Below are 14,506 nucleotides of genomic sequence, written 5' to 3' on the forward strand. Positions count from 1 at the left end.
TTGGTCACTAATATAAACAATGAAGGAAAAAAAGTTTATAGCATAAAAATGTTTATAAATTGAAAAATTATACGTGTAAGTTTGTTATATCGATTGAGATTATAGTATGATTTTATTAAGGAGAATCTTAAAGATATTTATTAAAATATTATTTATGATAATATTTTAACATTAAATCTAATAATTAATAATTAATGTGGTAATTTTCAATACATTTTAAGAAGATAGAACTTCATATAGTAACTTGAACAAATGTTGTTATGATACTCATTAACAAAATCCTATAATTCATTACTATTTTATTTCAATCTCCTGAAAGAACTACTTCCTGAAATACATGGTCTCATGGATAAAGCAACATTGTGGGCCTCAAAAATCGCAATGGTGATTGGGTTGAACATGGACACGTAAACTAGGAAATGGGCTCCCAAGGTTAAGCCCTGAAAGGCTAAAACCTGACCTTCTTCTCCGCACCGTGTCTACTGTCCGGTAACCGGAACCCCTTCATCATCCGAAAGAAGAAAGAACACTCCTCCAATTCAGTAAAAAGTAGAAGCTCTCTAATTTTGCCAACATCTTTAGAGAAATGTTAAGAGCCCTGTCTTTGACACGAACCTGCCTCAGGTCCCGATGTCAGTCCCTCTCCCACCGACCTTCTCCTTCTCCACTTTCCATTCTCTCTTCACCATACTCAACTTCAAAGCAGCAAAACAGAGTCACTGAAGATGACCAACACACCACCGTTTCAGTTTTCAACAGGGACCCAACTGACCCACCTCGGCTCTTCCTCGTCCAGCCCCGTCTCCGTCCCGCTACTTTCTTGCAGGCTAAGCTCAACGAGGCTCTTTGTCTAGCTAATTCCCTAGAGGAACAGCGTGATGGGTACTTCGACACTGATTTCTTCGACAAGGAGTTGCCTCCTCATGTTGTTGTCCAAAACCCTTCTCTTAAATCTTCCAAAATCCGCGCAGGTATAAAAAATCTTTTGGTATTTTCCTTTTTGACTCATTTTCACTTAGGGAACATTTAGTTGTTAATGTTTACTACTTCCTCATTGTTTACGATAATGAAAGGGAAAAATGTGTGTTAATACAGAAGTAACATTTTTGAACATTTCTTAGTTTCAAATTTAGTTTTTTGAGTAACAATAAATTTATGTTACAATTGAATTATTTGTTTATTTTTTTATCAAACTTGATTTGAAATGTTATTATATAGGGAAAAGTAAGTAGTCAATGTAATTGTAAAACAGGGCTTACTATCTTGTACTCGATTCGGTTTTGGCTTGTTTTGGGTTGCTTGATTAATTGCCTTTTGATTTTATTGAAAAGCTATTCTTTTTGGGTGTTTTAGCTTTGTTAATCATGTTTTTAGACATTTTTTCAATATTTTGTTCTTGAATTCTGTTTTATTTTATTTCTAGACACGTATTTTGGACCTGGAACTGTACATAACATCAAATGCCATTTGAATGCTGTCGAGTCCAAGGCAAGGAGCTTCTTATAATCTTTCTTCTTATCTTTGCAGTGGCATAGCCAGAATTTTTAGTGGGGTCATACTCATATACTAATTCACATAATATAAAGACATACTTTTTAACATTGTATTATTAAAAACACTTTGCATTAAATCTAAAAACTTTAAATATTCAAAAAGATTTAGTATGTTATATATTGCTTCCCAAAGTTTTTGTTTTAGAATGAGATATTTTACCATGCAGTCACGCCTATGATATAATCATCCTTGAATATTACAAATTAGGTTGGGTATTATTTAGTTATTACTTTTGTTATATACATTTTGCTTTGCAAAACATGTGTTTAGATATCAGAATAAACAAATGATTTTGATTAGGAAGAATTAAAATTAATCTTTGTGCATAATAAAATGCATGATTTTACTCTTATTAAGAACAATTATATTTGAACATATGTCACCTTTCACATTTTAATCACATAACTTATTAATATATAGTCAAATTTATGCAAATTAAAAGACTTTTTAACATAAAGCTACGTATTACTCATTGTCAATATAAAAATGGACGAAAACTCTTTATGTTTGACCCCCTTTTTTATTTTTTTATTTAATTTGAGTGGGTTCAATACAAAAAATTGCAAAAATTTTACTACAGATATATATATAAACCTAACTTTTTAAAAATTGACCCCACAAACCACTATGTAGCTGCGCCCCTGGTTCTTTATTATGAGTGAATGATTTTCATGGAACTGTGGAAGCCTTATCTATAACAATATGATTTTACTAGGATGAAGTTGATGCTGTCTTCATCAATACCATTCTGTCCGGAATACAGCAACGTAATTTGGAGGCAAGTAATGGCTGCCTACTTTCTCTCAGTCTTTTGGTGGCAAGGCAAACGCAAGCTATAGTCCCATGTGCTTTGGTAATATATTTTCTTGTTTTCGATTTTCAATGACAGCGAATTTGGGGCAAACCTGTGTTAGATCGCGTGGGCCTTATAATAGAAATATTCAATGCTCATGCGCATACAAAGGAGGCAAAGTTACAGGTACAGTTCCTGCCTTTACTTGGCATGACATTGCATTTTGAATTCCACTATTTGTTTTCTCTTAAACTGGTTTATGCACTTATTCATCATCCAATTAGGTTTACAATGGAACCTAGAAATCAGGAGGTTGTCCTTTTAATATTTTGCAGGCAGAATTAGCAGCTCTTATGTACAAGAAGAGTAGGCTTGTTCGTGTACGTGGAGCAGACGGACGCTATACTTTTGGAGTTACTGGAGAAGCTGAAGTTGTTAGTGCAAGAGGGTGAGGCCTGAATTTCTTGTAGAATAGGACTAGATTGTAAAACTTGTGAACATTTGTATGTATAGCATATATTCGAGTGAAATCCAAGATGATTTGAATACATCTGACCATAATTCAAGGTGTTTCTGATTCTTATTATGAAGCCAAAAGACCTGATCTAAACTAGTTCTTTCTCTCTCTGGTTTTGTCTTGCTCTTGCATAAATTCTTTTGATGTGTTTCTTTAACTCAACTAAAATAAAAAAAGATAATAAACACTATATAAATTGAGAACAATTTAAAAAATGCGAAGCTTTACTAGGCGAGATCATGGATCATGATGTATTCATTTTGGTCAATCTTCTCTTTCAATAGTTGAAATGTTACCATGATTCAAATAATTCTATTGTAAACAATTATCAATCCATAGAAGGATTTTGAAAATGCATAGTTATTGATTGCAGAAGAGGAAGTGGGGGTCGTGGTTTCATCAGTGGTGCTGGAGAAACTGAACTGCAGCTTCAACGCCGAAGGTTTGCTCTTCATACTAATTTCATAATGATTTCTTCTTACGATCTTGTGTACAAAATTATTGTATGAAGCTGTCTCAGATACTTATTTCTAAATTTTTTGATGAGTTGCATATTATGTAGCTTTTGTGTGGTTGTTAGGAGCCACAAGTACAATTGTAAATATTTGTGATTTCTAAATCTGATGTGTTGGAATCTCTTTTCATGATGGGCAATATCTGTTTATTGTTATTATTATTATTTCGCCATTGGCTTCCCTTCCTTCATAGCTCAATACTATTTAACAATGTCTATACTTCTGATACTTAAGTTAATGGGAGCTTAAGTTATTGTACTTTAGCATTGCCTTGTTGGTTATTCCTTTCTTTCTAAGATGGTTTTACGAATGAAATGCTTGTTATTTTATCAGAGGTCTCAAGCTATCCATAACAATGAATATTTTATTAATCCCCTCTCCTCACACCCCAATTTTTGGATCTGATTATGTGGATGGGGCATGTTTCAATCTCTATAGGATATTGCTTTTTCATATATGAAAAAAAAGCTAGATACTTGTCATGGTCTTTGTCATCATAATACATTTTAACTTTGTGTGTGTTTATATGTTCACTGACTGGAACTTAATCTCAGAATCTTGGAACGGCGGAGTCATTTGTTAACCCAGATTGAAGAGGTTCGCCGTACTCGAGCTGTGCAACGTGCAGCTCGCAAAAGACGAGGTGGACTTGATGGTCAAGGTTTAGCTACTGTTGCTGTTGTAGGGTACACAAATGCTGTAGGTGGCCATAATCTGACCAAAACTTCACCTTTTAACTACCATACAAACAAGTTAGAACTTCTTATGTTTTTCTTTTCTACCCTTTTCTCTTGCTAAACATTTTCCCTATTTTCTTAATTAACAGGGGAAATCTACATTGATTGGTGCCCTCTCAGATAGTGATCTGTATAGTGATGCAAGGTATATCTATCCTTAAAACATTGCTCATTAAAGTTAGATTCCTTGTTATAAGAGAGTGAATGTTTTTGCATAATTGGAGGCATTGACTTTGTGCAGATTGTTTGCAACATTGGATGCTAGATTAAAAGGTGTTGTTCTTCCTTCAGGGTGAGATGATCCACATCAAATCTAATTATACTTTCCCTCAAATTTTGACACATGAAGATGAATATTTCTTTTTAACTATTGATGAGAATACAATCTTATTCTTCATAAATATGCATATAATAATTCAGGAGGAAAGTGCTTCTTAGTGATACTGTGGGATTCATATCAGATTTGCCAGTGCAGGTAACTGAGAAGCATGTGTATATGTGCCACTGATCCCTTTTTTTTTCTTTGCTATTTTTGGTCTTCTTTCGTCTTTTTTAGCATTGGAATTTTGCTCTTGTAGTTGGTTGAAGCATTTCATTCAACCTTGGAAGAGGTGGTGGAGGCTGACCTCCTTGTGGTATGACTGGATAACCTGTCCTCTTTTTTCTTTTTTGAAAAAAAATTATTTATTTGTGTGCTGCCATTCAGACATTTTCTTATCTGATCTTTTTAAAAGCAGATTCTTTTATAGTTCCTGTTTCTGATGTTATGGTCATCTGTTGTCAATCAAAGCTGAGTAGGACCAGTCAACAATATCTTGTTTGTAGAGTTTCTCTCTGCCCCTTAAAAAAAATCCCAAACTTACATTTTTTGTATGCTGCAGAAGCAAGGAACCTTAGGAAATGATTCCAAATAGATTCCGTTATGAAACAGTTGAGAAGATAGCATCTTGTTTAAAGAATACTGATAGCTGTCTCTCAGTCTTGCCCTCTTTCACTGGGTTTGGCCCAGTGGCTTATCCCTCTTTAGGAGCAGTTGCATTTGCCAATGCTCCTACAGCCCGGATATATCCTCTCTAAGAGATCTATTTATCATGCAAATCAAGGCTTTGTTACTACTTAGTATTATTGTTGCTGAATTGCTGTTGTTTCCAATCAGTAAGCTCTGATGCACAATAATTGAAAGATGATTAGTGTAGACTTGTATGCATCGTTATTCAATTATCTCTTCTTTGGGTACACAAGTTTATATGAAATCATCCCTCAAATTTGAGAAAATCAGGATTGGTGTGTCCTTCAGATAGCTGATGAATTTTTCCAAATATTTATGCAGCATGTAATAGACTGCACTGCACCTAATCTTGATGAGCATCGTTCCACGGTGTTGCTAGTTCTTCGGCAAATTGGAGTGTCAGAGGAAAAGCTTCAGAACATGATTGAAGTCTGGAACAAGGTACTTTAATACATTTTTTACCTCTCCTCCCTCCAAAGATTTAAAAGGAAAAAAACTCAAGAAGATATTTTCTAATTTTGCAATCTGTTCAGATTGATTATGAAGAAGAAGTGGGTGCTGATGTATATATTGATGATGGTGATGAAGATGCTGAGATCAGCAATTTCTCGGGAGCAGAAGACGGCAAGATTAACAGTTCTTCAGAAGTTGAAGATTGTAACGTGGCATCTGAGCCATTAGATGGGAAGTCAGTTGGTAATTGTGTTGCTGGTAATGCTGATGCCGATGGTAGTGATGTATTTAAGCCTTCACCTGGAGACCTTCAAGAGACCATGGTTGACAAGCAAGGTGATTACTCTGATGGCTGGCTGTTGTCAGGGGATGACTTTGCGGATGACTACTGGAATACCCTGAATGACCAACAAACTGAGACCTCTAATGACTGGATGGTGGAAAAAGATTCTCAATCCCAATCTCAGCATGTTCCACACGTCAAAGTATCTGCCCTAACTGGAGTAGGCTTGCAAGAACTGCTGGAAATCATTGATGATAGGCTTAAGGTGCAAGATGATAAACTAAAGTCTCAAAAAGTAGTGGAGAGCAGTTTCTTTGATCGAAAATGGAGGCCCCCTCGTAAAGAAGATGAACAGGTAGCAGTTGAACAATGATAACAGCAGGCAATGTATATTTTTGACCGCGGTTGGTATTAGCAATCATCACAATACAGTTGAAACCGATGTGTGGCATGGATGATGAATAAGTCAGAGAAACATCAGACAATTATTTTCCCTTTCTGGAGTATAGGGGAAGAATGTGAGAATTTCCTAAGCAAGTGTTTCCAGCTGCATACGGTATATTTATACTCAAACTTTATGCTTGCAACACCCATACATTTTATATTTAACGTATTCCATAAATTTTTTGATGCAGATCCTTGCCTACAATTTTGTACCTAAATCAAAGAAGTGAACTCCATTGGCCCAACAAAAAACTTGAACAAGCAATCCCAAACCTTAATTTGTGCAGAAGGCCAAATATTTATGACCTTTTGAGATACAATTGGGTTGTGCTTGTTTTTGTACCAGTTAATTTTTTCTACCCGTAACATATGCTACACAAAAAGATTGGGCAAATTAAATTATGGGACATATCAAGAATAACATTTCAGGATGAAACTTGTTCTAAGGGCGTGATATTTTGGTTGAAGCTCACTTTTGTACCTGGGTAGCGGGAAAACATCTTTTTCCCTTCCTTCTTAATGGAATTCCTCTCATAACTTAAAAGAAAAACAATAAACATTAAAGGCGACTTGCCAAGTACTTAAGTCACTTTTGCAGATTGAATAAAGTGGATGGAAGGTCAGATCAACTATTCCGTTATTACAATTAACCAAAGTAATTATCCACCCTGCATGGATCCCTCCATAAATATAGCTGAAAATGAAATAAAGGCAGTCTTTTGCCAATAAAGGTTCCCCTGCCACTACGAACTCCACCTAGCGACACCTACACCAACGACGATCTTCCATCAAGTGCCACAAAAGGCAATGAGTGCAGTAATTATTCAACTTTGATCAATCTTTTTTGTCATATGGTGTCTTTCTAATGCTATTTTCACACAAATTATACATCAATGAGAGTTTTCAATTTTGGGTCCAGGTGTTGTTGGATTTTAAAAGTTTTTACTGGTCTTTTGTTTTTTTATCTCTTTTCGTTTTAATTAACTTTATAAAAAAAATAAAGACATTTTTTAGTAGTGTTAGTTAAACTGATAATCTTTTTCTGAACGACGTCGCATTCGTTACCGACGCGCTGATAACTGTATGGCAAACGCGCGCCGTATAATGGCGACCCATATTTCTCACACACGGATCTTAGCTTTCGCAAAATAAAAAATGCCAAAGCCAAACAGTGAAAATACTGCGTATCTGAGACCCTTTCAGGCTTTCACACTTGATTTATTAAACTCCTTTGTAGTTTGTACTCTTTTTTTCTTTTTTAATTACTAGCAAATGGCTTTAAATTCCTACTTAATCGAGTGCTAGAAGAAAAAAGCGAAAACCAGGGCAAAACAACACTCAAAACACATCCACAGATCTAAGATCCAAAATCCAAATGCCCATTTCCAATTTCTCCCTCTAAGGTGAACTGTCGTCTCTCTCTCTCTCTCTCTCTCGTCTTTCTTCCTGTAATTCCTTTTGATCTCTCTGTTGCTTTCATTATTTCCTTCATTTTATCTAATATCCAAAGCTTTCTCATTTTTTGGATCTGCTTTCGTTTTTCTGTTTGTTTCTTTTTTTTTTTTCCATTTCTCATTTTGATTGTTTGGCAATGAATTTAATGTTTGTTCTTTCGATGAAGAAACTAAAGTTTTGTGTAAATCTGATGTTTGTTTGGACAGTGTAAATAGTAATAACAAAGTTTTTGAAGAGAGTAGCAACCAACCATGTCAAGGAGGCAAGTAAGTTCCACGCGCCGCTTTGTCGACAGCGGAAACTTTCCCTTCGCTGGAGCTTTACATTCCAAATCCCGATCTTCTCCCATTTTATCCATCGGTCTTGTCGTTGTGGTATATCCGTCTATCTATCTTCTTCTTTCTTCAAATTTTTATTATTTTTAAAAAAGGAAATTAATTGAGGTAGCAATTGTTTTTTTTTTAATTAACTTTCAGGGTGCAATCCTTCTTATTGGCTATGCCTATAGTGGCTCAGGTATTCTTTAAATTATTTATTTATTAAATATGCTTACCAGAATTTCTTATTTGGATTTACTTGCTTTGTGGTTTAATATGCTTTTCTTATTACTTCAATCAATTGGCCATAATAATCTTTTTGGGGTATACAGGTAAATTCCGAGGTGAAGCAGTTAGTCGGATCGAAGGTAAAGTTTGTTTTCCCTTATTCCTCATTGGATTTGATGTTTAGAACTGAATGAATAGTGAAGTTACTGTTTTTATTTGATTCTTATGAGCTTTTTGGTACGATGTCTCTTTAGAACTACTTAACTACTTAGTGGATTCACTAATGCTGTGTTTGGAACATGCATTTGGATTTGGTTTGTGATATAAATTGTGAGGATGAATGCATGCATTATGTAAAAATTAGTTAAGATTTGATAAACCTATGTATTTGAGAGGTTGTAAGAAGATGCATTTTAAATTCTCTATGTAATATATGTATTTCAAATTCATCACTAAGTACAGATTTAAAAGATTCATGCATTTGAAAATAATGATGAAAGTCATGTTTTAATCTGTTTCATCACACAATTTATGCGAAATTTGAAATCTAAAAATCCAGTCTCCCAATTTCAAGTTCTGGAACGCAACCTTAATAATTTGGAGAACATCATCAGTTGTTTTAGCATGTCTATAAGATCACCAAATTCATCGGAGATTATATTTTGGATACAAATCTTATAGCCTTGCTTCAGCATCTCATTGTTGTCAGTCTTACTTTCCTTTGATAGATTGGAATTGCCATGCTTTGGAAAGGGTATGTTTTCATTAAGTGTAACGTTCCAAAATTCAATTAATTTTCTTTTTATTTTTTATAGGTGATTATTCATGCACTCTTGAAGTTCAGAGAGCAATACCTTATTTAAAGAAGGCATATGGTGACAGCATGCACAAGGTTTTGCATGTAGGCCCTGATACCTGTTCAGTGGTCTCCAAACTTTTGAAAGAAGAGGAAACTGAAGCCTGGGGTGTGGAACCATATGACATAGAGGATGCTGAAGCAAATTGCAAGAGTCTTGTGCGCAAGGGCATTGTACGTGTGGCAGATATCAAGTTCCCTCTTCCCTATAGGCCAAAGTCGTTTTCTCTTGTTATTGTGTCAGATGCCCTTGATTACTTGTCTCCAAAATACCTGAACAAGACTCTTCCTGAGTTGGCAAGGGTGGCCTCCGATGGTCTAGTTATTTTTGCTGGTAATCTCTTACTCTTTTAAGTTACATATCAATTATAAAATAAAAGTTAGGCAGAGAAATGCCGATATAGAGATATATTTGTTTATGAAGATAACTCTTTCACGGATGGAAAAATGTTTCTGATGTAACTACATGATAACCACAGTATTACTATTTAGAACACTTTCCTAGAGACTATATGTGCAGCCATGAGTGGTTTTTAGATGGATGTAGTACATACTCTCTTTGTGTTCTTTGTCAAACTGGGGATTCATGCAGCTTTTTACTCATTGTATTTGATCCTTTCTTTTGGTTTATCTGAATTTTAACAGCTTCTTTTTCATGTTCAGGTTACCCTGGTCATCAGAGGGCTAAAGTGGCAGAATTGTCAAAATTTGGGCGGCCGGTCAGTCTCTATCTACTCCTTATAACAAGGGGATTTGAAATTAAAATAGGCCATAATATCTCTTTTAACTTTCATTTGATCAAAATTGTCACACCATTTTTGTTTTAGTGAGTCTTGTTTCTGGATATTGATATTATCGTATTCCTGTTGGTTCTTCAGTCGGACTCTCAGTTACAGAATAAATAGTTAATCTGACTTAAGTATTGACAAGATTTTGTTGTGCTTAGTCAGAACTTGAAGTAGTCTAAAATGTGCAGCAAGAAAGAGGTCCCAAAGTTTGGACTTTGGTTGCATTTATCACTAAATTAGGGACTGATTGATAAATTTGAAGTTTTGAGATAGTCTGGTGGGAAGAAAGAAATATAAAAGGATATGCACATGCATTATTACCAAAAAGGTTGGGAGGAGTTCATGTAGTTTTTTCCATTTACTCCATTTGTGATCTTTGTTTCTGAATTGTCATTTAGCACAACTTTAAAGTGCCAAGTTGACCTTATCAATTATCATTAACATATCTGTTTCATTTGTGAAGGCCAAAATGCGGAGTTCATCTTGGTGGATTCGCTTTTTTGTCCAGACTAGCTTAGAAGAAAATGAAGCTGCCATTAAGAAGTTTGAGCAGGCTGCATCTAAGAAGTCATTCCAGTCAGCTTGTCAAGTGTTCCACCTCAATCCATACCACTGATAAAAGAGAAATTCATTAAGATCAAATTTTCATTAATTATGTTTGTCATGCATTTGAAGGTGAAGTAAAATATCTTCAGCTCTCATATGAAATATAGACTGTCGGGTAACTAAATTTGGTAAAGAGATGTTGTTGACATCACCTAGTGTTGTGCCCTTAACATTACAAAGTTGATATTTATTAATTTAATTGATAAGAATTTTACTGTTATTAGTTATCACACATCCATTTATTGTACTTTATTAAATAACTGTGGAGAATGCAACTCTTTACCAGTATTTGTGTTCACACTTGCATTTTTATTTAGCTGTGGACCTGTCTGTAGAAAGTTTATTAGCTCATGAAATAGGGGAGGGAACTCTTTCTCTTCCCATAAACCTTGCTTCTCTCCTCCATATTTGGTTTCAAAGCTCCAAGGTTTATTTGTTAGGATGTCTTTATAAACATATGCATTTATAGAATTTTGATATATCCAAACATTGCTTTAGTCTCAGAATTGCAAGAGTTCCTTGTTGATGATACTTTTTTGGTTACACGAGGATACCAAAAAATTCATAATCTGTTATCCAACCCTTAAATAAAATATTTTGGATTCCGATAATAAAATCAGTCAGTCGCATGGTTTGCAATCATCAGCCTGACAATTCGTAACAAGGAATCAATGAATAGATGGTTATAGGTTAGGGAATTGGAGTTTGAGACCGCTGGCAACGAGTCTAAAAGCATTACCAATAATCCCCACAAGAACACTTACCATCCTTGAAGCTGTGAAACCGACGGGTATCCCTTACAGTGATTTCCCTCCCAGCAATGGCAGAAATAAACTTGATTGCATTATGGCAGTCTCCACATATTCTCAGGTTTTTAATCACAAGAATAGGCTCCCCATCTTTTGTTGAAAGCAGCCCAAATGCAACAGCTAGCTTCTCGCTATGCTGACCCAACCTTATCTCCTTCTCTCCAGGCTCTATCTCGTCATCCTTAACTAAAGTCCATCTCAGATCGGGAACATAGCCAGCTAGCCTCATCTTCTTCCCCATCTCCTCCAAGTACTGGTAAATTTCTTTGATCATAGGGTGTGAAATATCTTCAGCCACAAACACATGAATTCTTTTATTCACCTCAATCCAACTACAACCTGGTTTCTTCCTTACACCTCTGTCTCGCATAAGCTTTCTAACTGTAGCCGCCTCTTCCCATTTGCCGCTGCTGGCATACATATTTGCAAGCATGACATAAGGTACAGCATTTGAAGGCTCCAGCTCAAGAAGCTGGTTTGCGGCCCTTGATGCTAGTTCTATGTTTCCGTGCATTTTACAAGCACTAAGCAGTGCAGCCCAACCAATTGAGCCAGGGCTAAATGGCATAGTCTCTATGAGCCTCTCAGCTTCACTTAGCTTGCCTGCTCGACCCAAAAGATCAATCATACATGAATAGTGTTCCACTTCTGGTTCAATTCCAAACTTTTCCTTCATAATGTTGAAATACTTCTGACCCTCCTCAAGTTTTCCTGTATGAGCACATGCTGAGAGAACAGAAATGAAGGTTACGCTCGTAGGGGAAATATTTCGCTCCAGCATCTGCTCAAAAAGAAGTAATGACTCCATTCCAATTCCATGTTCTGCATAACCAGCAATCATTGAATTCAAAGAGACAGTATTATGCTCTGGCATCCTATCAAACAACCATCTTGCATCATGAAGATTCCCACATTTTGAGTACATAGCAACCAGGGCATTATTGACTTGAATTCGATTATGGGTTTCAGATTTAATTGCCAGTGCATGAATCTGTCTTCCCTGAGAAGGTGATGACAAATTGGAGCATGCACTAATTACATTCACAAAGCTACAATCATCAGGGTGATAACCAACACATCGCATCTCCTGGAAACACTCAAGAGCCTCCTCAGCAAGCTCCTCATTCAACGAATACCCCGAAATCACAGTATTCCAAAGAACCAAATCCGGTCCAGAAACTTCGTCAAACACTTTCCTACAATCCGACATACCACCTCCACACTTTGAATACAAATCAATCAAACCACTCCCAACGTGAGCATTTTGATGAAAGCCAGTCTTAATCAACATAGCATGAAATTGAAGCCCTCCTAACAAGTCCTCTAAACTAGTAAACGCTGTCAAAACACTGGCCAAAGTAAACATATCAACAACCAATCCTATCCTAACCATTTCCTGAAACAGAGCCAATGCTTTTGCTCCCTCTTTATGCTGCCCATACGCCACGATCATTGAATTCCACGACACTTCATCTTTACCCTCTCCCATCCCATAAAACACCCGCTTCGCCTCCTCTAAAAGGCCCTCTTTACTATAACATGAAAGCAAAGCATTGTTAACCGAAGCATATGAATGAAACCCACAGAAAACCAGAAAGCAATGCAACTGCCTAAGCAAAAACAAGTCATTTAAACAAGCCGTGATCACCCCGGATAAAGTAAAGCCATCCATTTCAAAACCCAACTCTCTCATTTTTTTAAACAACCCCAATGCAGGTTCAGTCTTACCACAATCTGCATAGGCAGAAATAAGAGTGTTATAAGAAACAAGGTCTGGTTGAGGAATTTGATCGAACAGTTGATGGGCAACGAAAGGGAAGGATTCCTTGGCATAGGCAGCGATGATGGCGTTGAAAGAGAATGTGTTGGGGTCTTGGGTTTGGTGAAAGGCGTTGTGGGCGGCGGTTAAGTGGCCGCATTTGGAGTAGAGAAGGATGAAGTGGTTGGAAAGGTAAGTTGAAGAAGGGATGAGAGATTTGATGTAAAGAGCGTGGAGGGATTTGCCTGTTAAAAGGTCTCTGTGGGTTATGCATGTTTTCAACAGGTTGCGGAAGGTTTGGATGGTCCATGACATTTGGGTCATTTGCCATCTTTACGTAACAGTTCGTTCATTGCATACAAATACACAACAGGTTAAGGTATATGTCAACAAAGTTTAAAGCAAGGTAAACATATTAAAAGGTTTATTTAGGCCCTGCAGTATGAAGTTTGGACCAAGGAGGCGAGGACCATCTAGCCCAATCATGCACCCACTTGTAGACACTTAAATAAATAAATATAAATATAAATAAAATAAAATAAATAAATAAATTAAATAAAATAAAATAAAAAAAAAATCTGGATGGTTGGGCGTACGCCCAGCCATCCCGTCGCCGTCCCATCCCCCACCCACTACGCGGGATGGGGGGTTCTAGCCACCAACTCCAAGGGGTGCCAGAACCCCATCACCGGGTTGTCCAAATTTTTGGACAACCCGACTCTTTAAAACCCTGCACAAAAAAGAAACAAACAACAGCGATTAGCCACAGAAAAGAGAGAGAAAAGAACACAAAGAAAAACAAAGAGAAAAGGGTGAGATTTGAGAGGAGAGAGAGGGGCCGACGGGAAGGGAAGGATTCGGCCAACGGAAGGCGAAGCGATTCGCTGGCTAAGAGAGAGAAATCCGAGAAGAGAGGGGAGGACGCCGGTGCCGGAAGAGAGAAGAGATTTTTAGAGAGAGGGGAGAGGGCGCCGCTGCTAGAGAGAGAAAGTGAGGAGTGAAACTGAAGAGAGAAAGAGAGAAAAGGGGATTAAATACCTAGGGTTCGTGGGCAAAACGGCGTCGTTTCAGAGAGGCAAGCAGAAGCTGGAAGGACCAGGCAAAACGACGTCGTTTTGAGCGGCTTCGCAGGCATCAAAACGGTGCGTTTTGGACTTCTCCTTGCGGGCTTCCAGAAACAGGCCGGGTGCTGGATTTGGGCTCCCACGGGCCGTCGAGTTGGGCCAATCGCAGCCCAACAAGGTATAACCCTTGTTGTTTTGTTTTGCTTGGGTCTAGCCCATTTTTAATTTAAATGCATTTATTTTTTAGGGAATAAATATTTATATAATATGGGCACTTATATTTAATATTAAAAATCAAAATAAATAAATAATTAATAAT

General features: G+C 36.8%; 3 protein-coding genes across 5 annotated transcripts; 2 read left to right on the forward strand and 1 right to left on the reverse strand.

The window, feature by feature from the left end:
• Positions 403–6,755, forward strand: LOC18611342 (GTP-binding protein At3g49725, chloroplastic). 3 transcript variants are annotated; one of them, XR_001928461.1, is made up of 14 exons: positions 403–971; positions 1,424–1,488; positions 2,270–2,332; positions 2,444–2,533; positions 2,683–2,795; positions 3,238–3,306; positions 3,934–4,078; positions 4,206–4,261; positions 4,358–4,408; positions 4,537–4,591; positions 4,695–4,751; positions 5,447–5,566; positions 5,659–6,417; positions 6,497–6,755. XR_001928461.1 is itself a non-coding variant. In XM_018123071.1 (13 exons), the coding sequence occupies exons 1-13, from the start codon at positions 587–589 to the stop codon at positions 6,232–6,234; spliced, it is 1,845 nt and encodes a 614-aa protein (XP_017978560.1). In that variant the 5' UTR covers positions 403–586; the 3' UTR covers positions 6,235–6,755. The 3 variants fall into 3 exon arrangements, 2 of the variants coding, with proteins under 2 accessions (XP_017978560.1, XP_017978568.1); XM_018123071.1 differs by having other exon boundaries at positions 5,659–6,755; XM_018123079.1 differs by lacking the exon at positions 1,424–1,488 and having other exon boundaries at positions 411–971; positions 5,659–6,755.
• LOC18611343 (uncharacterized protein At3g49720) lies at positions 7,433–10,787 on the forward strand. The gene is made up of 7 exons (XM_007047557.2): positions 7,433–7,708; positions 7,967–8,134; positions 8,237–8,276; positions 8,410–8,445; positions 9,121–9,495; positions 9,825–9,880; positions 10,413–10,787. The coding sequence occupies exons 2-7, from the start codon at positions 8,012–8,014 to the stop codon at positions 10,563–10,565; spliced, it is 783 nt and encodes a 260-aa protein (XP_007047619.1). The 5' UTR covers positions 7,433–7,708; positions 7,967–8,011; the 3' UTR covers positions 10,566–10,787.
• On the reverse strand, positions 11,049–13,604 carry LOC18611344 (pentatricopeptide repeat-containing protein At3g49710). Its single transcript, XM_018113865.1, has one exon. It carries the CDS (start codon positions 13,445–13,447, stop codon positions 11,291–11,293), a length of 2,157 nt encoding a protein of 718 aa, XP_017969354.1. The 5' UTR covers positions 13,448–13,604; the 3' UTR covers positions 11,049–11,290.

This window comes from Theobroma cacao, chromosome 1, assembly GCF_000208745.1.
Source record: "Theobroma cacao cultivar B97-61/B2 chromosome 1, Criollo_cocoa_genome_V2, whole genome shotgun sequence".
NCBI classification, from domain to species: Eukaryota; Viridiplantae; Streptophyta; class Magnoliopsida; order Malvales; family Malvaceae; genus Theobroma; species Theobroma cacao.